General features: G+C 46.5%; 2 protein-coding genes across 8 annotated transcripts in view; one reads left to right on the top strand and one right to left on the bottom strand.

Annotated features, from left to right (window-relative positions):
• Positions 1 to 6,648, bottom strand: part of PKD2L1 (polycystin 2 like 1, transient receptor potential cation channel) — a 76,987-nt gene extending 70,339 nt beyond the window's left edge. For 3 of the 7 annotated variants that reach the window (XR_003508904.1, XR_003508909.1, XM_027529174.1), the window contains exons 1-2: positions 6,032 to 6,648; positions 5,161 to 5,262 (exon numbers count right to left, since the gene is read on the bottom strand). The gene's annotated coding sequence lies outside the window, so the exon portion shown is untranslated. The other 4 variants (XR_003508905.1, XR_003508908.1, XR_003508906.1 and 1 more) reach the window with 4 other exon arrangements.
• Positions 6,649 to 6,984: 336 nt separating this feature from the next.
• SCD (stearoyl-CoA desaturase) lies at positions 6,985 to 22,482 on the top strand. Its single transcript, XM_027529175.1, has 6 exons — positions 6,985 to 7,443; positions 7,960 to 8,242; positions 12,110 to 12,240; positions 13,704 to 13,909; positions 15,488 to 15,720; positions 18,409 to 22,482. The coding sequence occupies exons 1-6, from the start codon at positions 7,417 to 7,419 to the stop codon at positions 18,606 to 18,608; spliced, it is 1,080 nt and encodes a 359-aa protein (XP_027384976.1). The 5' UTR covers positions 6,985 to 7,416; the 3' UTR covers positions 18,609 to 22,482.
• Positions 22,483 to 23,645: the final 1,163 nt, after the last annotated feature.

Raw genomic sequence — 23,645 nt, 5'->3', positions numbered from 1 at the left:
GCCTCCCCAGGTTCAGATATTATCGATGTTACTGGCTTCTCCATACACGGAGCCCCGAGGGCAAAAGGAAGAGATTGTCGAGTGGATTGTCCAGGTCGCATGAAGATCTGTGAACATACTCCCCCACCCCCATTTGACATTTGACTGGGACAGTCACAGATCCTCAAGGGAAGTGTTACCCAAGGACCAGCCCCCACCACTAGGCTGCCACTCCATCTCCCTCTTTCCTTTTGCAGCCTAATGTGCCATGATCCCAGACATGTGTCCTCGAGCCCTGTCTTCCTAAACAACTCAAGGGAAGGGAAAAGGGAGACCCAAACTGTCCAGTACGGGGGCCTTTCTGTGACTCAAGCAAGTATTCATGAGAATCATGTGATTTCCTGGGATACAGGTCACATGTGTACAGAAAGCCACTCACATGGGCCCTCATCCTTTCCCCAAACCCCTGGAAGACCAGAGCTAGGTATTTATTAACTTCCCTCCTATGAGAGAAGTATATGATAACTGAAGACGGCTTGCCTCCATTTTGCAGAGGAGAAACTGAGGGACAAAGCGTTAAAAGAGCAAGTTGGAGATGAAGCTGGGACCAGAGTTGGAAGTGAAAGGAACCAGTTCTGGAATCTTGCTATTTTCCATATTCTTAAGTGTCGGCTTATTTCCCAAACGGGGTTGTCTACTGTGTCACCCCACTGCCTACTACACAAAGGGAAAGAAAGCTGAAACCTACTATGCTGTGATGTGGTCAGCTACAACGCAACAGGGAGCCAGTATCCTAACACCCAGGACGCCAGGGTCTTCAGAACAAGGATTCTGGAGGCTTCACCCTGGATCCAGAAAGCAGAGAGACACTCATAAACCGACTCAATCACTGGCATGCAACGTACAGCCCCTACATTTCAAAACCTTTGCCCTGGCCACGTAGAATCCACAAAGGGACTGTCCTGACAATGTGGCAGCTGGTTCTGTAGCCAAGAATGACTCACAGTCACAGGGGGTGAAAAATGGAAAAGGAACCTTGCCTCACAAGTCTGCTTCTTCCTGAAAGTTTGGGCTTGGGCCACTCTCCCCACCCCAACACCTGAAGGACTCCCCTTCCAGGAGGATCATGGCCTCCTACGGAAGCCTACTGGCCTCCCACTGGGCTGCTTAGCGTGGGACACCCAAAGCCAAGCTTGGAGAGGCCAGGTCACTAAAGATAGGCCTTCACACAAGGGGAAGAGCTGATGCCAGGCTGAGAAGCACCTCTATGTCCCAGAAGTATCTCTCTCTCTCCTGATAGTGACCTGCTTGCCTGTGTGGGGTCATATTCTTTCTTGTCATGTGGGTGGGGAAAATCTTTGCCTTCTCAGCTGTGGGAAGAGGTGGGAAAGTCCTCTGAACTGTCCTCCCTTTTCTTAAGAATCCCTGTAAGTCAGAGGTCAGGTAAATGCAGGAGCACAAGTATAGGGGAGAGTTCAGCTGCCAGCTCCTGAAGGGAAGTAAAATGAGAGAAGAGCAAGGCCACAAAACCTCCTCACCTCTAGCAGAGGTCAAGAAAGGACAGAGGCCAGGTGAAGAGACTCAGCAGTTCTGGCGAGTTCTGCCCGTAGGCTGTCCCTTGCAACTACCTGCAGGCTAGAAATGAACCTCACCCAGTAGTGATCGTCTACTCTGGGTCCAGCCCAGAAACACTCAGGACAGCAAGTCCTGAGTACACATTTGTATCCCAAAGGGGAGCCAGAAAAGTCATAGCTAAGTGGGAACCCAGTCCAGAAATAGGCACAAATATTGAAGCAGCAGACTATTAGGGCCAGCAAACTGTAATTTAAAAAAAAAAAAAAAAAAAGACATGAGCTTTGGGCTCCTCTTGAGCACAGATCATGCCCAGAATCTCCGAAGTTTCTGCATTTCATAGAACAATTTGCTCTAAATTCCCTTATTCTTTCCCCCCCTCTGCACTTGCTATTAAATATATGTTAATTGTCTCTCCCATCAGAATGTAAACTCCATGAAGGCAAGAATGGGGAGCTTTATCACCAGTGTTTCCAACTCCTAGAACAGAGCCTGCTGTAGAGTAGGGGTTCAATGAATATTTTATTGCCTTCTCACACTACACATTAGTTTTTCCTCTTACTAGACTTCATAAAAAGGAAATCAGTCACTATGTTACTTTTGGTGTCTAGCTTTTGGTGAGCATGTTTTTTTTTAAAGAATCATCCCTGTTGTTGCATGTGTTTATAGTTCATTCTTTTCATACACTGTTCATCCATTCTCCTCTTGGAGCAACTTTGGGGATGTTTCCCATTTGAGGCTATAATGTATGAAGCTATAATGAATTTTCTTGTACGAGTCTTTTTGTGGACATATGTTTTCATTTCACTTGAGGACAGTTCCAGGAGTGGAATTACTGGATCTTCGGATGGGAGTATTCAGAATTTTAAGAAACTGCCAAACTGTTTTCAAAGTATTTGTACTGTTTCATGCTTCCACCAGCAACGTTTGAGGGTTTCAGAGATTTCACATGGTCACCAACATTTAGCGTGTTCTCAGCCCTTATAGGGATTCCCTGGTTGCTCAGTGGTAAAGAATCCGCCTGCCAAAGCAGGAGACAAGGGTTTGATCCCTGGGTCTGGAAGATCCTGTGGAGAAGGAAATGACAACCCACTCCAGTATTCTTGCTTGGGAAATCCCATGGACAGAGGACCCTGGTGGGTTGTACTCCATGGATCACAAGGAGTCAGACTCAGCTTAGTTACCAAATGACAACAACAAATTTACTTTATTGTTTATTTACAATAAATTTCCTTATTATGTTTATTTACAACAACATAAATTACTTTATGTTTCTACAGATCTCACTATTCTGGACAGTTCATATATGTGGTATCATGTGGCTCTTTGTTGAGTGGTTTCTTGCCCTTAGCATATTTTCAAGATTCATTTATGTCATGGTATGTACCAGTACTTCATTCTTTTTTTTTAAATCCTGAATAATATTCCTCTATAAAACATTCTGCCTCTTATTTATCCATTAGTCAGTCAATGGGTGTTTAGGTTGTCTCCATTTTTTTTTTTTTTGGCTGTTATGAATATCTGTATAGACGTTTATCTGTGCACATATATTTTTATTTATCTTGGGGATGTACCTGGGAGTGAAATTCTGGACCATATGGTAACTCCATGTTTAATCTTTTGAGGAGCTACCAAACTTTTTCAAAAGTGGCTGCACCATTTTCCATTACCGATAGCAAGGCTTCAATGTACCCATATCCTCACCACTTTTTATGTTTCATTGAATATAGCCATCCTAATGGGCATCAAGTATCTCATCTTGGTTTTGACATGCATTTTGCTAGTGGCTACCAATGCTGAGCAACTTTTCCTATGCTTATAGGTCATTTGCGATTCTTTGGAGCAGTACCTATTTTTAATGGGGTTTTTATTACCGAGTTGTAAGAGTTACTAGTACGTTCTAGATATGAATTCCTTTTCTGATATATGATATGCAAACATTTTCTCCCGTTCTGTGGGTTGTGATTTCACTTTCTGGATAATAAGCCCTGAAGTATAAAAGTTTAATTTTGATGAAGTTCCATTTGTCTATTTTTTTCCTTTGTTGCCTATGCTTTAGGTGTCATATCTAAGACTAGTGCTTTCAGCAATTTTTCATGTGTTTATTGGCTATTTTTATACCTCCTTTTGTGAAATCTTATATCAGTTTTCTGAGTTATCTTTTTATGTGCTGTGATATATGTTCTCATTCACTGTCTTATCCATTTGTTTTCTTAATAGTTCCTTTTGGTATCAGAAAATGTTAACTTTCTTGAGTCTAATTTATCCATTTCCCCACCCCATGGTTCTTGCTTTTTTGTATCCTGTCCAAACAACCTTTGCCTACCTCAAGGTCACAAACATCTTTTCCTCTGTTCTATATAGAAACTTTATAGTTGTAGGTTTACATTTAGCTCTCAAATTAATTTTTTGTGTGTGTGGAATGAGCTAGAGGTTGAGGTTCATTTAACCTATATGGTTATCCAGTTGTCCCAGCAATACTTGTTAAAAGAGACTTTCCCTCTCACATTGTACTGACCTGGGACCATTGTAAAAAGTCAGTTAACATGTGTTGGTGGGTTTCTAAAATTTCTAATTTGTTTCATTGACCTATTTGTCTCTATTTTCCTAATACCACACTCTCTTGAATACTCTAGGCTTATGGTAAGTCCTAATTAAAATATTTTTACTCCTTCAACTTTGTTCTTTTCCTCCAAGATAATTTTTGGCTACTCTTGACCCTTTGCGTTTCCACTTAAATTTTAGAGTCAGCTTGTCTATTTCCTCAAAGAAATCTGTTGGATTTTTATAGGGATTAAATTAATCCATAGATCAACATCAGTCCAGAAACTGCCATGGTACCCGGCACCCCTTTTCACAAAGCAAGATTTATAGGTCCAGTCTTCACCTCCCAAGCATATTTTGTGCTTTCTTATTATGCATTAAAACACCTATCATCTTAATCAATGTATACATGCAATTGAATACAAATATTGATCATATACTTATTTATAACTTCTAATTTGCCACTGACCTAATACTTCTTGATATCAAAGTTCATGCTGGGATTTCCCTGCCAGTACAGTGGTTAAGACTGCACTTCCAATGTAGGGGGCACGTCTGATCCCTGGTCAGGGCACTAAGGTCCCTTATGACCGGAAAAAAAAAAAAAAAAAAAAGCTCATGCTTTCCTCATAATATTACTCCTACCACATAGCCACATTTCATGGGTTGTGGCAAGCTACTTTTAAAGTAGTGAGAGTTTTAAAGTAGTGAGAGTTTTAAAGTAGTGGGTGACACATTCATAGCCATGTGATATGCCCCAGATGTACTTCAGGGAGGAAGCCCAAGCTAGGGAACCATTCACCTTTTACTATAGGTATCAACAGTGAGATGGGCTCTGGCCATTCCTCTCCTCCCCCAAAACTCTCTCCTTATCCAGACCTTCCATAAACTCCTAGAGATTCCCCCACAGGGTAGCATCTTGTCTTTAGAGAGGAATAAAACATTCCTGATTCTCCATTTATGTCTTGGCAGGCCCCCTTTCCTTTCTCTTGCAGAAAATGAATGACCTAGCACCTAGCTTACATAGTAATGGCAGCATTAAGTGATACCAGCAGTCATACCTACCTGAGTCTAAGTGAGGAGGAGGGCAGTTTCTAGAGAACTCTGATGTTTCAGGCTCATTCCCTGATGAAGTCCAGGGTCTGGAGGAAATAGGCTCAGACATACCTAGTCAGTTAAAGGGAAAGAAATTTGGTCTCAATGGTAGAGCCACTTTTGGCCACAATTGAGGGTACACCCTCAAAGCAACCCTGACTCTTCTGCCTTGAAGAATAGCTCTATAGATGGCAGAGGAATTAAGCCAATTAGACATTGCAGGAGAGCCTGGAGAGGAGCAACACCTGCCCAGACTTCTCTCCCACAAACATGCTGAGGGCTTCTGAGCCGTGATGAGACAGCTGTCTGTATCTAAAAACATCTAGTCTCATTCAAAACTTTTGCACTGGACAGTGAGTCAGGACTGGAATGGAGGTGGATGGTGACCGGCCAGGAGGCTGGCCAGACCCCAAGACCTGTGGCCTTCTAGGGAGCTCCTTAATCATCCTCCCAGGCAATCCCAGGTGCCTCTCTTCCAGAAGCTAGTTGTTGGCACAAAACTCCTCACTTTCTTCTCTTCCCAAATGGATGGTATTTGGGGAGACAGGGGTGTGGTTGGAGCCCGGGAGAATGCACAGCCTGCCTGGTTCCCAGCTTATCCCCATGGTAAGGCTCCCACAGCCCCCGGAAAAGGCAAGACTGTGAGCCACAACAGTGAGGTCAGAACATCTCAGGGACCAGGGATTCTGAGCAGGGATTAAGACCTGGGCTCCATCATTACATTTCTGGACTCAGCTACTAGCTCCATCATTGATTGGCTGCTGTGACCATAAAGCAAGTTATTTAATTTCTCCATAGCTCACTTCTCTCATCTTTTAAAAGGGAATAAATGACTACCTACCTCACAGGGCCACAAGTAAGAATCAAATGAAATGATTCTTGTGGATTGGCTTGCAATACCTTTTGGCTACTCTTGCTGCACTTACAAGTACTTTCTCCTGCTTCTGAGTGAAAGCACGTCTGTCCTTTCTCCACGAAATGGCCTTTCCCAACGAAGGCAATTCCAAAACAACGACCCGACGTTCTAATCTCCAAAACATCCCGCACACCTTCTGTTGGCATGGGCACAGGGACAGCACAGCTCACTGGTGCCTGGCGGTGAACATTTCCTTTCGGCGTGACCATTGGCTGAACCTCTTACGCGCGTGCAGATCTACACATCAGCGCATCTACTTGTGTGTGCGCGGCCTCCAGCTCGCCTGCCGGAGGGGGAGACCCGCAAACCTGTTCAGCAGTCCCGGGTTAGCGCTGCGCCGCTGGTGGGCGGGGCGGGGCCATTGTTCCGCGGCGGACCGAACCGTCCCTCGCCCCCTACCCCGCATCCCCGGCGCGCTCGGCACAGAGGGAGGCGGGGCTTGGCCGGGAGCGCGGCCCCGGGCCCGGGTTTGAGGACACGTCTCCCCTCCTACGCGTCTAGACGAGCGGGAAGGCTGGGGTGGAGTTGTGTGGAGTGGTCGCCCTCGTGGTTTCCCCACTCTTTCCCAGGAAACTTCCCCAGTGCCCATCCATTTGCGAATTGCCCGGGGCCAGTCCTGGGCTGGCACGCATCCCCGCGCCACTCCCCGACTGGGTCCTCTCCCTCTCCCCCAGCGCCTCAGAGGCGGCAGGGTGCCCGGTAGAGGCCCAGCGGCCGATGTAAGAGAAGCCGAGGAGAAAGGGAGGGGAGGGGTAGTGAGGAGCTCGCGGCAGAGGGAACAGCAGATTGCGCCGAGCCAATGGCAACGGCAGGACGAGGTGGCACCAAATTCCCTTCGGCCAATGACGCGCCAGAGTCTACAGAAGCCCATTAGCATTTCCCCAGGGGCAGGGGCAGAGGCAGGGGCTGCGGCGGCCAAGCCGCGGTGTGTGTGCAGCATCCAGTTCTTGCTTCTTCGGCCCCCAGCACGCCTCGGCGCTCTGTCTCCTCCCCTCTCCCGCCCATGCGGATCTCCCACGGTGAACCAACTCTGCGCACTTTGCCCCTTGTTGGCAACGAATAAAAGAGGTCTGAGGAAATACGGGACACAGTCACCCCCTGCCAGCGCTAGCCTTTAAATCCCCAGCACAGCAGGTCGGGTCCGGACACCGGTCCAGCGCGCACCGTGCAGCGGAAGGTCCCGAGCGCAGCGCTGCGGATCCCCACGCAAAAGCAGGCTCAGGAACTAGTCTACACTCAGTTTGGACTGCCCCGAACTCCGCTCCGCAGTCTCAGCCCCGAGAAAGTGATCCCAGTGTCTGAGAGCCCAGATGCCGGCCCACTTGCTGCAAGAGGAGGTGAGAGCTTCCGAGTAATGGCCCCCAGACCCCGGGTTCGCGGGCGCTGGTGGGGCTTCTGGGCGACTCACTGGAGAAGAGTTGAGATCACCGCGGGAGAACATAGCCGTCTTTTGCGAGTTGTGCTGCCTTCAGTTTGTTGGGAATGGGGATTGTAATTTGCAAACTTAGATCTCCAACTTTCGTTTCTTAAACTTTAAAGAGAAACCTGGTCCTGCCGGTAGCCTTCTGTATGTAGGTATGCGGGCTTTCCTTTGTGTGCTCGTTGGGGTGCGAGTGTTTCACTCCTCTTTCTTATCTCCCCTTCACCTTGAGGTTTCACCTCCTCTCCCCAGTCTCTGCATAGTTCCTGGGCACTTCCCTGTCTTCCGCCTTCCCTCAGGTAACCTGGGTATTGGTACCGGGTCTATGCCTATCCCCCGCCCTTCCCCCAGCTTGACTAGGGAGTGAAGCGGTCCCTACTACCTCCACGTGTCCTCTCCTCTCTCTTGACCCTCCACTTCCTCTCCCTTCCAGATCTCTAGCTCCTACACAACCACCACCACCATCACAGCACCTCCTTCCAGGGTCCTGCAGAATGGAGGGGGCAAATTGGAGAAGACTCCCCTATACTTGGAAGAAGACATCCGCCCTGAAATGAGAGATGACATCTATGACCCAACTTACCAGGATAAGGAGGGCCCAAAGCCCAAGCTTGAGTATGTTTGGAGAAACATCATCCTCATGTCTCTGTTACACTTGGGAGCCCTATATGGGATCACATTGATCCCCACCTGCAAGATATACACCTATATCTGGGGTAAGAAGTTCCCATGTCCTCCTGACCCAGTACCCCAGGTTCTCTCCACTCTTTTAGTTAAGTAAGATCTTACATAGAGTACAAACACCAGCCCCTCCAGGCTGAGGTTTTCCCAGCCATTTCTCTTTGGTGTCCTGAGAGGCTGGATGGCCTGGGAACAGAGCCTAGGGGGGTTGGGATGCAGGAGCGTCCACTCTGGGGGATCTTTTAATTTTGGTGTTGGGGCTGGAGCCCTGAGACCATGGGCCTCAGGTTTTGAAATGAGCAGAACTATGCCAGAGAGTCAGCTTTTTCTGAAAGAGGTTTTCTGTTTTAATTCTTTTGCTTGACTGCTTGTCCCAGCCCTGCCAGCCAAGAAAGAATCAAGGTCCCTACCTGGGAGGCATGGGGACGTTGGACTAGATGAGTGACTTTAGAGGGCTTAAGCTGAGTCTAGTCATGGGTTAATGAGAACAACGGCTCAGGAGGAGAGTTAGTAGTAGGGGAACAGAGTGGTGGTCATGCACAAACTTATTTTGCCCTGACCCTTGGCCCTTTCCGGCTCCTTGGTTACAAAACAGATGAAGAAGCCTCCTGTGTAACCTAGTTTACACAGATTGATCTGTGACTCCATGTAGGTCTCGACTGTACATGCCACTCGACAAAATGTTCTTAGAATGAAATAAGGTTCAAGAAGTGTTCCATGTCCCATTCCACACCCATCCCGCTCCAGCCGTTCTCTCCCAGGCCCGGGCAGCCCTGGCCTTCAGACTGCTGCAGTGAGGGGGACAGTCCCCAGTGTATCCCTGACCTGCCTGCCCTTAGCTCAGCTCTTTCAGGAATCCATGGGCTTGGGCTGATAGCAGGGCCCTGCCGCCTGCACACGCACATGCGCTCTGCGGGCATTCCTACCTCTGCCACTATGAGTCTGGCTTGGGAAGGGGAAAACAGAGAACCCTAAAGACCAGGGATCGGAGGGTGGGGCACATCAGCACTCTCTGAGAGGGGCAGGCCAGAACTCCCCCTCCAGAAAGCAACTGTAGGTCTTCCAGAGCAGTCTTGGGTGTGGGGTGCTTGCAGACAGCTGCACTCTTGGAGGGGAGTTACATAGAAGGGCTGGCGGGCCAAGTTTCAGCCAAGTCCTCCAGAACCTCTTTGGTCTAAAGGTGGTGAATCTGGTCTGTGGAGCTTTTGGGAGGAATCCTCTTGGTAATCCATGGACAGAAATGCAGCTGGGTAGATCCCCTCTCTCAGTTTTTCAAGGAACACACTGGGGACAATAGTACTTTTTTTTAAGATTAGAAAGATAGTGCTTTTTTACACGTGTTTAATTGCTGGGGCCAGCCAGGCACCGATGAAATCGTTTCATCTGCAGACCAGGAACGGCTCTTATTTTTGAGGGGAGGGGGACATCTGTTCTCTAGTCCTTCTGAGAACCCAGCAGAACTTGAGTTCTGGAATTTCAGTTCAAATTGAGGAATCAGGAGCAGGACAGGGAATCCCCAGGGAGACTTTGGACTCCTTTCTCCACCCCTTCTCCCCAGTAGAGAAGTCTTCACCAGGTGTTTGGTGAAAGTGTTTGATCACCTGCAAGCCCCTTCCATCCCCAAGAGTCCCTGAAAGCCTCGTAAAGTCCTGAGCTTGACCAGATGCTGCTGCTCACTGCTTTCCCTCGGCTGCTGGCGCAGGGAGCAGAATGCTATCGGCAAACCAGGGCTGTGCCCACTACCTTTTAGGTGCCCTGCCCATGGGTGTGTGCTGTGCCTTTGGACAGAGAAATGTGCCACATGGAGACTGGATGGTGACTTTTGTATCCTGTCCCTGGGCGCTGTGGTGGATGGCTTAGCTGATGGAATGACTGGTTTGATGTGGGGATATCAGAACTCTTGTCTTAAGGAACAAAAGGGGGGTAGGGGGAGGGTCAGAGGGTCCTCAGAGTTCAGGAGCTTCGCTTTACCTTTTCTTGTTTTATCCCTAAGAATGGTGTTAAATTAGCAAATGCTTGTGATTCCAGCATTTCTCATGACTGAGCAGTGTTGGTGTCTCAGAACAGCCTTGAGGGAAGGGCTGAAGAGATATCTCTGGCTACACTGAGGGACCATGGGGCAAACTTCTCCAGTCTCTTTCTTGGGACTAAATCTGAGGTTTTGCTTAACCACCAGTATAATAGAGAATGAGTTTCCAACTGACCCAAAGCCTTCTAGTAGATAGGCTTAGAGGTGCTGATAGAAAAAGGCACCAGAGCGTTTGAGTGCTTTTTCCAATTCCTCTGTTAATGCAGCGATCTTAGGTACTTTTCTGAGTCAACTTGCCAGGGTCTTCTGTGGCATGAAACAACCCTAGGAGCTTCTTTGCTTCTGAGCTGAGTGCTTCTTCTTTTGTGCCCAAAGACCTTTTCCTTTACCCTTGGTGACTGGTGGGCTGTGGCTCAACTGTCATCTATCCAGGTGTAGATGCAGACAGATATGGCCTCTGAAAGGCTATTACCACATGCCCGGGGTCCAGCAAGTCACCTAGGGCCCCAACCCCGTCCAGAGGGCTATGAGTAGAGGAAGTCTCACGGGGACAGACTCTGGCTCCATGGCTCTCCTCCTGTTCTGTAGGAGAAATTGGATAGGGTAGAGGAAGATGGGTTGGGTGGGAGCTTGTTTAGGAAACTGGTATCTGTGGCTGGAGAACACAGAACGATTTGTTACAATGTACAGTGTCTCCAACTGCAACTAAGTTCAGTGGCCACTGAGAATCTATTGTTTCTAGCCGCTTCCCTAGGAATGAAACATTGTCAATAGTCACTGCTCTACCAAGGCCTCAGCCCCTGCCTCCCTAGAGCTATTGAGCAGAGGAAGGTGGGTGGCTGTTGGGTTGCCCAGCAACCCACCTCCCAGTTAGAGACTCTATTTGGCGCCTGGAACCTGCAGACCTCCAGGAAGGTGAGGCATGACAGTGTTGGGCAACTTTGAGCCTGTCCTGCTGTTATCTAGAATTAGCCTTGCCAGCTGGAGTATGCGCTAGCAGAGGGATATGGCAAAGGCAAGACATATCTGGCAAGACATATGCCACAGAATCGTGGGCATATCTTGGGGAGGTGGATGGTATACATCCTTGTGGCAGACTTCTGGAACACGAACCACTTAGTTGAGACAAAAATCTAGTTTCAAGACATGGCTCCATTTCCTAGCCATGTGACTACAGATAAACACTTAACTTTGCTGAGCATTTGTTTTTTCAGCCGCAAAGCGAGGGATATTAAACCCCTTTCAAGATATCTAGTGAATCAGAAAACATAAAATCCTTGGCGAAGCTTAAGACACTGCAGCTATGACTGATGTGCAGGGTGAATTTCCCCCTCCTGTGGCCACATTGTCTGCTAAAAGGTTTTTGGACCACTTGGTAAATAGTTATAGTTCTGAGCCCCCTTAATGTCCCCTAGAACCCAGGAACCCTCAAATGGGTCAGTACCCAGACTCTACTGTCTGTTAAATATTTTAATACCACCCTTGCCCATGGGTCTTAAGCACTGCTGTAGTGGTCTGTGGTCCTTAAACTGTTGAAGAAGGTTAGCAGAAGGTCAGAGGGGATGGGACTTGGGAGAATATCCCTCATGACTGAGAATGCCAAGTGGCCGGGGGGTAAGAGGCCTCTTCTCTCTCTTGCCTTTCTGAAGTTCCCTGGGACTCCTAAGCTTATTCCAGCTCCAAGGTTAGATGATGAGAGAGGATGATACTTTTCAAGTGATTAAAATCAAAGGAGCCTAAGAGATCAAGGTATCCCTGGAGTTCAGGGGAAAGCAGATCCTCACTGGGAGCCTACACACACTCTGGCCTGAGGAAAACATCATGCAAACGCTTTCCCAGGTTCGTGACTGCCTGCCCTGTCTTATCCTGGCAGTGTTATTCTACTATCTGATGGGTGCCCTGGGCATCACAGCAGGGGCCCATCGCCTGTGGAGTCACCGAACCTACAAAGCTCGGCTGCCTCTGCGGGTCTTCCTGATCATTGGCAACACCATGGCATTCCAGGTAAGAAGCCAGCTGTGCTCAGCTCTTTTTCTCCTCACTCTTGATCGATGAGCCGGTGGCGGAATGGAGGCGATCAGTGCCTGGAGAGGGACAGCACCTGGACAGCCACTTCACTTTCCTCTCTCCTTGTGGTTAAGTTCCGGTTCAGTCCCGAAGTCCATAAAACATAAGGATACTTCTGAGTGACTGGCAGAGGCAAGTAGGAGATAAAGAGGAAATACTGTCAGTGTGTAGGGTCATTTTTGAACCTCTGTTATCACCCAGTCTGGCTGTTGTGGTCTTTCATAAGTGCATAAGGCAAGAGCTGAGCCTGGCTTCATGGGCAGACATTGGACAAAACATTCACAACTCTGGGTGGATGTCTTCTAACCCTCTATCACAATGGGGTTGAAGTTAATGTTTCACAGATTCTTCTTTGAAACTCTGTTGTTTTCAGGTAAGACGATCAAACACTTTTATAGTGCTGTCCATATGTCTGGCACTATTCTAAGCGCTTGACATAGATTGCCTCATTAAACCCTCACAACAGTCGTAGGAGGTAGGTATTATTGTTATCCCCATTTCACAGATGGGGAAATTGTGTCACTGAGGGTTTAGGCAGACCAACATTATGGTCCTTTTAATGGGTTACCAGGCTGCCTAAGTCAAGTGTTGAGGTTTGTTGAAGCAGAAAGTTTTTAGCAGAGATAGAATGAAGGGGACTGGAGAAAGAGAACTCATAGTTATTAAGCAGTAGCAAAGGGCAAAAGATAGCATGTAGTGAGGGGCCTAGCTTGGAACAAGAGGAAAACACAAGGAAGCCCAGTTAGTCTCCTTCTCCATGGCAATATCCCACGATTGCATAATCATCTCTGCCATATGCCTTAATGCCTCAAGGGCTCCTGATATTGTACCCACGGGGCAAAACAAGGAAGCGAGATTGGCACTGTATGGGATAGAAAGAGTCCCAGAGGCCATTTGGGAATGTGGTCATATCGTGATTTATCTGTCTGGCTTTTTCAAGTTGTGTGAGTTATCTCTTGCCAAGGCATCAGAATGGAACTGCCCACAGCTTCATCCATTGACCAGGATGCTAAGACACAAGGTTGCCTGCCTCCTGTTATCCACGCTCAGGGATTAGGCACCCCACACCCCATTTCTTGCTTGAAGAATTGCAGTGTTCCCTCCTAATGAAACTCTGAGCCCTGTACAATCTTCCTGCATTCCACTCACCACATAACCCTCGAGAAGCAGCCAGCCCTGTTCATGTGGTCCTGAGACTTGAAGTTGCTTTTCCACTTATGCTTCAGCAGCAAGTTTAAGGAAAGGAGGCAACTCCATGACTTCTCCTTTGGAGCACCAACTCCTAGGTATTTTGTGAGGTTGGGCTGAGAGCTGTGGGCTCTGGAAGACACCTGGCAATTGGAATTCCCCTGAGAGGGTGTCTTTCCACAGGCCTTCATTCCTCTTCTCTGTTCCTCTAGAATGACGTTTTTGAATGGTCCCGAGATCACCGTGCCCACCACAAGTTTTCAGAAACGGATGCCGACCCCCACAATTCCCGACGTGGCTTTTTCTTCTCTCACGTGGGTTGGCTGCTTGTGCGCAAACACCCAGCTGTCAAAGAAAAGGGTTCCACGCTAAATTTATCCGACCTAAGAGCCGAGAAGCTGGTGATGTTCCAGAGGAGGTGAGTGACATGATGATGGAGCTGGGGACCTGGCATTAGGGGACCCCCTTTTTTCTCCTAGGACTTGTCAACATGAGCTGAGAAATTTACTTGGTTTCTATATCTCAAATTACAATTTAAAACCCTAATTTTTAATAGCCCATGAGCCCAGAGCCATAGACTGTTGTTTCTTTTTCTCTGAACTACCTAAGCCAATTAAATTCAACAAATGTTTGTTGACCTAGGACGGTCATGGATACAAAGCCAAATGTGTCATAGTCCTTACCTTCAAGGAGTTCATAGCTTACTGGGGAGTGGAAGGATAAGCCAAGTGTCCAAATACCTATGATACATGGCAAAATATTTTCCATAGCGAGGAGAGGCACAAAAGGGAGGGAGACTGTAGAGTGGGGAACATCAGGGAAGGGCTTATGAAGAAAGTAGCTTTGGAATCCACTGATGGATGGCACAGGGCAGGTGGGTGGGGGGACAGTGCAAACAGAAAGAAAGAGCTGAAGCATACTCCTGCAACAGAGTCCTTTTGCTTGAAATACAGGGTGTGGTAGGAAAAAAGACTAGCAGCAGAGACTGATGCCATTGTTATGGAGTCTTACAAGCAGACAAGGTGTAATTCAACCCAAGCAATAGGAAACCATGGCAAGGTTTTTGAGCCAGAAGGTGGCATGGTTGGAGGTGTGCTTTAGAACGGTACCTCTGGGGTGGATGAGAGAAGGCATTGAACTAAAGAGGTGGGGAAGTCTTGGGTTTCTGTGCAGGGAAGTGGTGGTAGGAATGGAGAGGAGTTGAAGGCAGCAGGGCTTACTAATGATACCAGAGTAGCAGACTTAACTGCTGAAGGTGTCTAGGAAATCAGTTCCCTGGTAATGTTGATGCTTGCTGTACCTTTGGGAGGAGGAAGAATGGAACAGGGCCTCCAGAGGGACAGATCTGCTGGCATCTAGGACATTTGGGGTGCCTCTCTGAGGGCGAAGAAGAGGAAGGATGAGAAAGATTCCTGGCTAGCAGGAGATGAAGGCAACATACTAAACAAAAGTCCTGGGGACTTCCCTGGTGGTCCAGTGGTTAAGACTCCACACGTGCACGAGGCACAGGTTGGATCTCTGGTCCAGGAACTAAGATCCCCTTGTGCCACCTGGTGTGGCCAAAAAAAAAATAAAGATTGACTTAAACATAGATTCTGCGAAGAGCACTGCTGAAAGAGAAAGGAAGCCCAAAGGCAGAACAGAAAAACCCGGGAAGGAGAACTCAGTCTGTAATTTGGACCCTGTCTATTTCCCTGAAGTAGTAAAAGAGAGCAATGGATTTAGAGTCAGGAGATGAAACATTCCAGTCCTTGCTCCACCACTTCCTGGTAGTGTGACCCTAGAAAAGTCATTTAACCCCTCATTACCTCATCTCAGAAGTATGATAATAACACTGTATTCTCAGAAAATTTCCTTGCCCATTCGCTCTTGTTCTGTTGCCTGCCACACTGTGCTCTCAGTGTAGAAAGGGACAGCCCCGCCCTGTGAGAGTGGAAAATCAGGTAGGTCTCAGCGTCCCCTCTCCACTCACTGAGCCTGTGATCTCTCAATGCAGGTACTACAAACCTGGTGTCCTGTTGTTGTGCTTCATCCTGCCCACACTCGTGCCATGGTATCTGTGGGATGAAACGTTTCAAAACAGCCTGTTTTTTGCCACCTTATTCCGTTATGCCCTTGGGCTCAACGTCACCTGGCTGGTGAATAGTGCTGCCCATATGTATGGATACCGCCCTTATGACAAGACCATCAACCCCCGAGAGAATATTCTGGTTTCCCTGGGAGCTGCGGGTAAGTCAGCAGTCCACAGCAAGACCACGTCTAGTGGTCTGCTGCTTAGGGTATTAGGTTACGTGCCAGAAAAACTAGATTTACCTGTTTTATGACCCCTCTCCATATGTCATTCCACTATAAAACTAAGGGACAGTATTAGAAAACCCTTGAAAGTTAAGCAACAAGTCCTATGTAAAGAGAAAAGGGTGAAAAATGACAATGCCTTTAATTCCAGGTTTAAGAGCAAGCCACAAATGCTATGTATGATGAACCCCTTTGGGCTGTTCTCTTCCCAGTCATCTCTGATCTGGGTGGTAGTCTTGCTTGGGGCAGGGAATGCATAAATAGAAGAGTAGGGTCATCTGGGTGGCCAGAAAGCCTAGTATTTTACATTTAGTTGTGATATACAGAACAAATACTTGTCATTTAACTCACTAAGCTTCTCTTTTATCACCTTCCTGTATTCAGAGGGGCAATATTTGAAGTGTATTACATGCCTTACTACCTGGTGATGCCAGTATGAAGGACATCAAAGCAACTGTTGGTGGCCCTTTATCACCACCTACCACTCTCTTCTCTTATCCTTTATTTTTCTCTCTTCTGTTTCTCTGCTGTGCTGGGAACACTCCCTCCCCACAGTGTGACTTAGGAAACTACCATAAAGCACTCACTCACTGACCTAATGCTGACTATTCAGGAATTTATTTCTACCATTCCTGTTCTAATAGCCAGACAGTAGGGTTCTGCCATCTGTCTCCATTTTCTTTTTCTTTTTTTTTGGTCTGTCACTCTTTTCAGCTAAATATAGACCTTGACTAAGGCCTGGAATTAGGTTTCCTTAGGCAGACCCCACGGCCTCTTCCAGTGATCAGGGCCTCTGGTCATCCAGCACAGATAGGCAACCTCCCTGCTCCACACATATACATGTGCCATGGCCTAGCCGTCACTCAGTTCTCTTTAAAACCTTCCTTTATACTCTCAACCCTGACCATCTTTGTCTTTTTTATTATTCTCTGTACTAAAGACATCTTTTTCATTCCTTTTTAATTTTCATGCATCTTTCCCTCCTTCCAGACACCGTGTACTGTTTACATGTTCTTACTCTGAACCATGTTTGAAATCAATCACATTATAGGCTATTTTCATAGAAAACCAGTGAATGTCATGGAAGGTTTCTGGAATGAGATCAGTCCTGTACTGCAAACAGATCTGTTGTGAGCTTCCCCTATTCAGAGTGGCTGTCAGTATGTCACTTACCATTCGTTCCTTCATCCCTGTTGCTCCCTGTTTATCACCTCACCCTTTGTTCTCTGGTCGCCTGTTTCCCCTGCTTGCCTGCCATTCTAATCTTGTTCTTCTTGAATTACCTCCCCACCCCCAGTCACATGCTCATCTTCTCTCTGCCAGAGCTAACCTCCCTGCTTGAGCCTCTCTTGGCTCTATCTTGCTGTTCCAGTTACAGAGTCTCATCCTTCTTTTGCCCACTAACCTTCCTCCGCTTTCTTTCCTCTCTTGGCACCGTGTGTGTGTCTGATTGTTTTAAATCTGATAAGTGTGGGCCTAGCTAGTGCTTAGACAGAGCCTAGTTGCAAAGTCATTTATGGAAATTAGCGATCTTCCATCAGTACCTTTAGCCTTGGGGTTATCCTACCCTCCTACTCAGTTCTCATTGAATAAACTGATGAGCCACACTGTGAACAAACCTTGAGATGGTGCCCTGGATGGTGTTATTCCCGTCACAGGACTTCCTTCCTTGTTGGTTATTAATGTCACTATTACTGTACTGGGGCTCTTTCATCTTCAAAGGGTTCAGTACACTCTTTTATTAGCTATTCTTTACCCCAGCCTCATAAGGGTATTGTTATTGAATGTGGTTCACAAAGAAGAGCCTGCCTAGGACTGGAGAACTCTGTCTATGGAGTTTCCACAGCTTGACTCATTACAGAAATTATTCTGAATCTAGAATTTCTTTGATTTTCCTCTGTCCAGCAAAGTGAACTGCTCGTTTCAGAATTTTAGAGGCTGGAAGGAATACCTAAGCTTTTTGATTCTTATTCCCTCAGAGAGCTTCTGTTTTATCAGCATCACCCCAGGGTGAAAGCTCAAAGAATTAGGAGCCAAAACAGTCCACTCTGAACCAGTAGAGGCAAGGAAACTTAGGCCCCTGGGCTAGGCCTCCTTTCTTCTGACTTTTGACTGTGTCGCCCAGTTCTCTTGGTACCTTCAACCCTTGGAGAGAGTGCCCATGCGGTGGGGGAAAGTGTGCTTCTTTGCTCATCTTTGTAAGAAACCCAGTAAAAGTTCTTCATTCTGGACTCTGTCCGCTCTAACACATGCACATATGCACAGAGCCTTTAGGGTCTTATACAAATATGTAGTGAGGCTCTGGGGTTTTCTAGTCTAAACCCCATTCCTACTGATAGCAGTTTCTCTCAAATCATCTTATTTTCTCAGAGAAACTGCCAGCCCTTCTCCCACAAAGGTTCCCAGAGAGCCATGGTGACCAGGTTCTCCCCAGTCATTTCTTAAGATGCCTCTGAGGGGATCTATTTGGTTCAGAGTTTAAAAGACTAGCTGCATTCATTCATTCAACAGCAACAGGTTTCTACTAGGTGTGAGGCATTCTGCTAGGGAACCAGAGTGCCAAGATCAAGAATCCAGCAATCCACAGTATAGCTGCTTAACTTTTCTCTGCTTTTGTTCCAGGTGAGGGCTTCCACAACTACCACCACACCTTTCCTTATGACTACTCAGCCAGTGAGTACCGCTGGCACATCAACTTTACCACGTTCTTCATTGATTGCATGGCTGCCATCGGTCTGGCTTATGACCGGAAGAAAGTATCCAAGGCTGCCATCTTGGCCAGGATAAAAAGAACTGGAGAGGAAAGCTACAAGAGTGGCTGAATTTGTGGTCCCTTGGGTTTCTTTTCCAAAAGCCATCTGGGCAGAGGTTTAATGTTCTGTTTATTAACTACTGAATAATGCTACCAGGATGCTAAAGATGACGTTAACCCATTACAGTACAGTATTCTTTAAAATTTTCTTTTTAAATTGAAAGCCAACAACTCTGCCTTTATGATGCTAAGCTCATGTTCTTATTTCTTCTCCTATCTTCTTTCTCTTCTGTTCCCATTATCCTTCCCTTTGTTTTGTCCCTGTCACCTTCCTTTCTCCTTCTCCTCATTGCCCCCCAGGCAAGCAGGTGGTCAGTCATTGGTGGGTTTCCAGCTTCCAAAGCCTAGACAACCCTGCTGTAGTCTCAAACTAGTGGTCTTTGCCCCGGCTGACCCTTTCCTTGAGCTGTCTGAGCTTTAAGGTGGATGGCTCAAGCTAGAGATATGACAGAATCTTCTGGGAAGGGCCTTGATGATCTTCAGCCCAGACTTTTGCTAAATGAAATGGAAAAATAACTTTATTTTGGCACCAAACTGAAAAAACAGGTAAATTGTCAGGGGAGAGAGTCAGCATGCATGGTGTGATTGATAAATAGGATGAGTTGAAGTGGGAAACAAGGCAGGAAGCTCCTGCTGTGATCAGACACCCCTGTCTGCCCATCACCCAGTATGCTCCCTTTCTCTCCTGACTCTGGGAAATATCTGTGGAGCAGGGCAGTCCTAAAACTCAAAAGCAAATCTCAATGTCCTGATATACTTTAGGCTTAGGATAAAGAAGAAGCATTTAGTTTGTGGTAAAAGTGGTCTCTGCTGCAGACGAATTGTTTTCTTTCTTTCACAACAGGAAGATTTCTTATTCTAGATAACAAGAAATCTTGAGGTTGGTTATTTCCAGAATTGCTGATTCCAGCAGCTCAGGAAATTGTCAAAATTCTTTCATCTTTCTACTCTGCCATCTTGGGGATATTGGTCAGCTCCCCTCATAGTAAGAAGATGGCTACAGCATTTTGAGACTTCAAAAAGAGATACATTGGTGGTATGGTGGTGAGCATAGCTGCCTCCCAAAAAAGAAAGAATTTTAGGAGCCAGAGTTGGGTCAAACATAAAGCTATATATACATGGGTACTTTGGTTGGAATATTAAAGTAATTCTCTTAGAGTATTTCCCTCTGAAAGAGAGGGGGCTTGAAGAAGAGGAAGAATTAGCCAGGTTGCCTCCTTTCCTCTCGCTGCTGGACAGGAGATGGAGAGGTTGAGGGGCAGGGTCTGTAGGCAGTTCCTAAGAGATAGGGTTACAAAAGAAAGGCTCTGAGATCACATTGCTGGGGGATTCAGAAGGTTACTGAGTAAGTTGTTGGGTGTCCTGATATAGAAGCTGGTTATACAAACAAGTTAGATGTTGGGTTCATTTCATTAATTCCACTTTCTCCTTGGATTGAGAAAGCATTAGAAGGCTTCTCCCCACGGTGTTGAACCCTTTCACTCATTCCTTCTATTACCTTCTAGCGGAAAATACAGGACTGGCTGGGGGATGGGGTAGGAATCTCTCAACTACCCTATCAATTCTTGGCTCTGCCATCTTTGTCCACTTTCTCCTGCTGGTTTTATCTCCTTGACGTTTCCTTCTTTTTCTGGACAGGCAAGCCTCTTCTGTGTGTATTCAGAGGCAGTGATGGCTACTGCGGTCCAAGTCGTTCCCTCTCTTACTGACAGAATGGTCAGGGTCACTGAACCACTGTTTCTCTTTACAAAGTTGAGCAAGCTGCCACTTTCACTTGGCCTCCAGAGTCTCCGTCTATATCCTTGTGCTCCTTACCACACTGATGACTCCAGACAAGGCTGGCAAAGCCTGCTAGAAACATCCTGGGCACAGGCATTCGCACTCATGAGGCACGGCCAAGCCGAATGCTCATGTTGTGCCAGAGCCAGCCATGGAGCAAAAGAGGATTTGTTTTTAGTCTCCTCTGTCTGGGTCAGAACCAGAGAGCATGCTGGATGCCCCCGGCTTACTGGATAAGCTGCCTACCCTGAGTCAGTGCTCCCAGCGGACAGTGCGAGGCTTGCAGAAGCAGGGGGGGCCTAGCCTTCACTGGGAAGCACAAGAAGCAAAGGCAGGTTCCAAAGTGCCTCACTCAGAAGGTGGCCCCAGCCCCCTGGAGGGAGCCAGGGTGTACCGCAAGACCTTGACTGAGGCTTAGGATGTGAGATGCCATGAACTTTGCTGAACAGTGTCTCTGTTCAGCAAACTAACCAGCATTCCCCACAACACAGTCTAGGGCAGACGATAGTATAGAGGAGTGTTGGAAGAACCTTGGGTCCCTTTGTCCCTGTAACCTCAGTTGTCTAGGCAGAAACCTGGCTTTATTCTATTTAAAGGTTGAAAATATACAATACCAAATGCTCTGCCACTGTTGAGCTCCAAGGATGGAAAGGAGGAGAACATTTCTTCCTGTATTAATTGGATAGATGGAGGCTACAGAGCTTAGGCTAAACTAAAGGCATCCTTGTCTTTTGAGTTGTTCCTCTCAGTAGGAAAAAAAAAAAATCTAATGGAAGATCACTGTAGATTAGATCCTCTGACCAAGCACCTACCGCTTGGAAATGCCTGTGGGGTAGTTTTAATTCCACAGGTCATCAGATGCATGCTTTACAACTGATGATCAAAACCAACTTATCTTTCTATTCTAATTGTGTTCCGTGGATCTGATCTATACCATGACCCTACACAAGGCTGGATGGTGTCCTTGGGCCCAGGGTACTTGTACTTGTGTAGGTGGGGGTTGTCTACTGAGTAAGGAATACTGTTTTTAAGGTTCTAAAGCTAAATTCAAATGATGCATTAATGACCCAAAAACTCAGATCTGATGGTGTCTGAATTTCTAACAGTCCTTGCTTTGTGGGTATGCTGACAACTTATCTGGATGCCTTACATCTTTTCTAAACAGTGTTGCCTCTGAACGTGCTCTGCTCCCTCCCTGCTCCCTCTTTGGAGCCCCTTTGCACCCCAGAGCCTGCAGAAGTGGCTGGTATAAAAGGGGGCCTGGCTAGAGAATGATCAGTGTAGCTGTTTGCAGGATTCCTTTCTGGGCTTCATTTTGGAAACTTTGCTTAGGGCTATTTTTCTTAATTGCCCACATTTGATGGAGGGTAGAAGGAATTTTGAATGTATTTGATTTATTATTATTATTTTTTTTTTTTAGATTAAAGGATGGTTGTAGCATTTAAAATGGAAATTTTTCCTCCTGGTTAGCTAGTATCCTGAGTGTATTCTCTGTAAGTGTAGCTCAAATGGGTCATCATGAAAAGTTCAAGAAAGCTCGATGTCAAAGTTATATGGGTGGTTAAGGCCAGGGCCTGTCCTACCACTGTGCCACTGACTTGCTATGTGACCCTGGGCAAGTCATTTAACTATAATGTGCCTCAGTTTTCCTTCTGTTAAAATGGGATAATAATACTGACCTACCTCAAAGGGCAGTTTTGAGGCATGACTAATGCTTTTTATAAAGCATCTTGGAATTCTCTTAAGTTCTGAGTATTTTTATAGTAGCAGTATCCACCATGAAGTGTGTCCACCACGAGCCACGTGTCCTGGATGCCGTCAGGAATCTATATGGTTCTCTCTGAGAGATGGAATAAATGCATCAGATAAAGGGTGGATAACTAGCCGGACAAAATCTGAGAATGCATAAACTCATTGCCATGGAAACATACACAGGATACCTTTTCCTTAATTGGGTGGGATTTTTCCCTTTTTATGTGGGATAGTAGTTATTTGTGACCTAAGAATAATTTTGGAATAATTTCTATTAATATCAACTCCAAAGCTAGTTGTACTGATCTGAGATTGTGTTTGTTCATAATAAAAGTGAATCTGATTGCCCTGTGTCTGAGCTTTTTTGGATGTGATTCAGTCTCTTCACCACCCTGTTTATGTCCTGTTCCTGTACCTTTAAGAGTGAAAAAGAAGTAGAAACTGCAATGGTTGACTCATACCCCAGTAACCTGCCCTGCCCTCCTGCCCTTCTAGGGGTAACTTTAGGTTAAACTCAGCCTTGGCAGCAGGAATCCAGGAGTCTGCTGCCATTAGATAAAACATGTTAACACCCAGCAAGCACTTTGGGTCTGGGGAAATACCAGGTCTCCTGTGTGTCCAAGGTCACAGGAGCCCAAAATAGAAAAACAGAGAGGAAGGGAGCAGCAGGAGACACGCTTTGGAAAGCAGTTTTGTACCTGGCAAGCCAGGTTGGGCCATCCAAGTCATTCATCTGAAATGGAAACAAAAACGTGGTCCCTCAGGGGAATAAAGCTTCCTGAAAATGCTGATTAACAGCAGCAGGAAGACAGGAAAAAAATTCAAGGAAAAGCTTGTAAATTCCTGGAATAGAAAGGGCTTCATGATCATTAGGGGAAAATGTTTTTAGCTTTTACTGCCTTATCTGAGACTGAAGAAGGAAATGGCAACCCGCTCCAGTATTCTTGCCTGAAAAATCCCATGGACAGAGTAGCCTGGCAGGCTACAGTCCATAGGGTCACAAGAGTTGAACATGTCTTAGTGACTAAACCACCACCACCACCACCTTATCTGAGAATCTGAGTGGAAAAAAGAAGGACATTTTATGGTTTGAGAGATCTTCATTTTCCAACAGGAGCTACCTGGTCAATGGCTGGGCTTCTAAACATTCACCAGAACCAACCTCCCTCACTTCTTAATGTAAAGTTAACCTCACCTTGGACAAGAAGCAAGATTCTCTCTGATTCTGAGCATCCAACATCAAGTGTATATTCATTGAGGTCTTGCCAGACCTTAATAAGTTGATGGTACACTTTCTTAATCAATATCTGGCTTTCCACCCCTTTCCCTCTATTTTGTTTGAAAGGTTTGGGTTGGACATTTTTTCCTGTTGCTCTATAATTGCCCTATTCCTTCCAAGTCTTACCTTTGTCTTGGAGACAGAGACACCAGCCACATGTAAAAATGGCAGTTGCTATAAACTAAAGCCTACCTAGAATGATATATTTGTGATACCAGATCAGATCAGATCAGATCA

Source organism: Bos indicus x Bos taurus, chromosome 26 (genome assembly GCF_003369695.1).
Source record: "Bos indicus x Bos taurus breed Angus x Brahman F1 hybrid chromosome 26, Bos_hybrid_MaternalHap_v2.0, whole genome shotgun sequence".
In the NCBI taxonomy this organism is placed as follows: domain Eukaryota; kingdom Metazoa; phylum Chordata; class Mammalia; order Artiodactyla; family Bovidae; genus Bos; species Bos indicus x Bos taurus.
The sequence above is the reverse complement of the archived record's forward strand: the minus strand, read 5'-3'. Positions and strand labels throughout refer to the sequence as shown.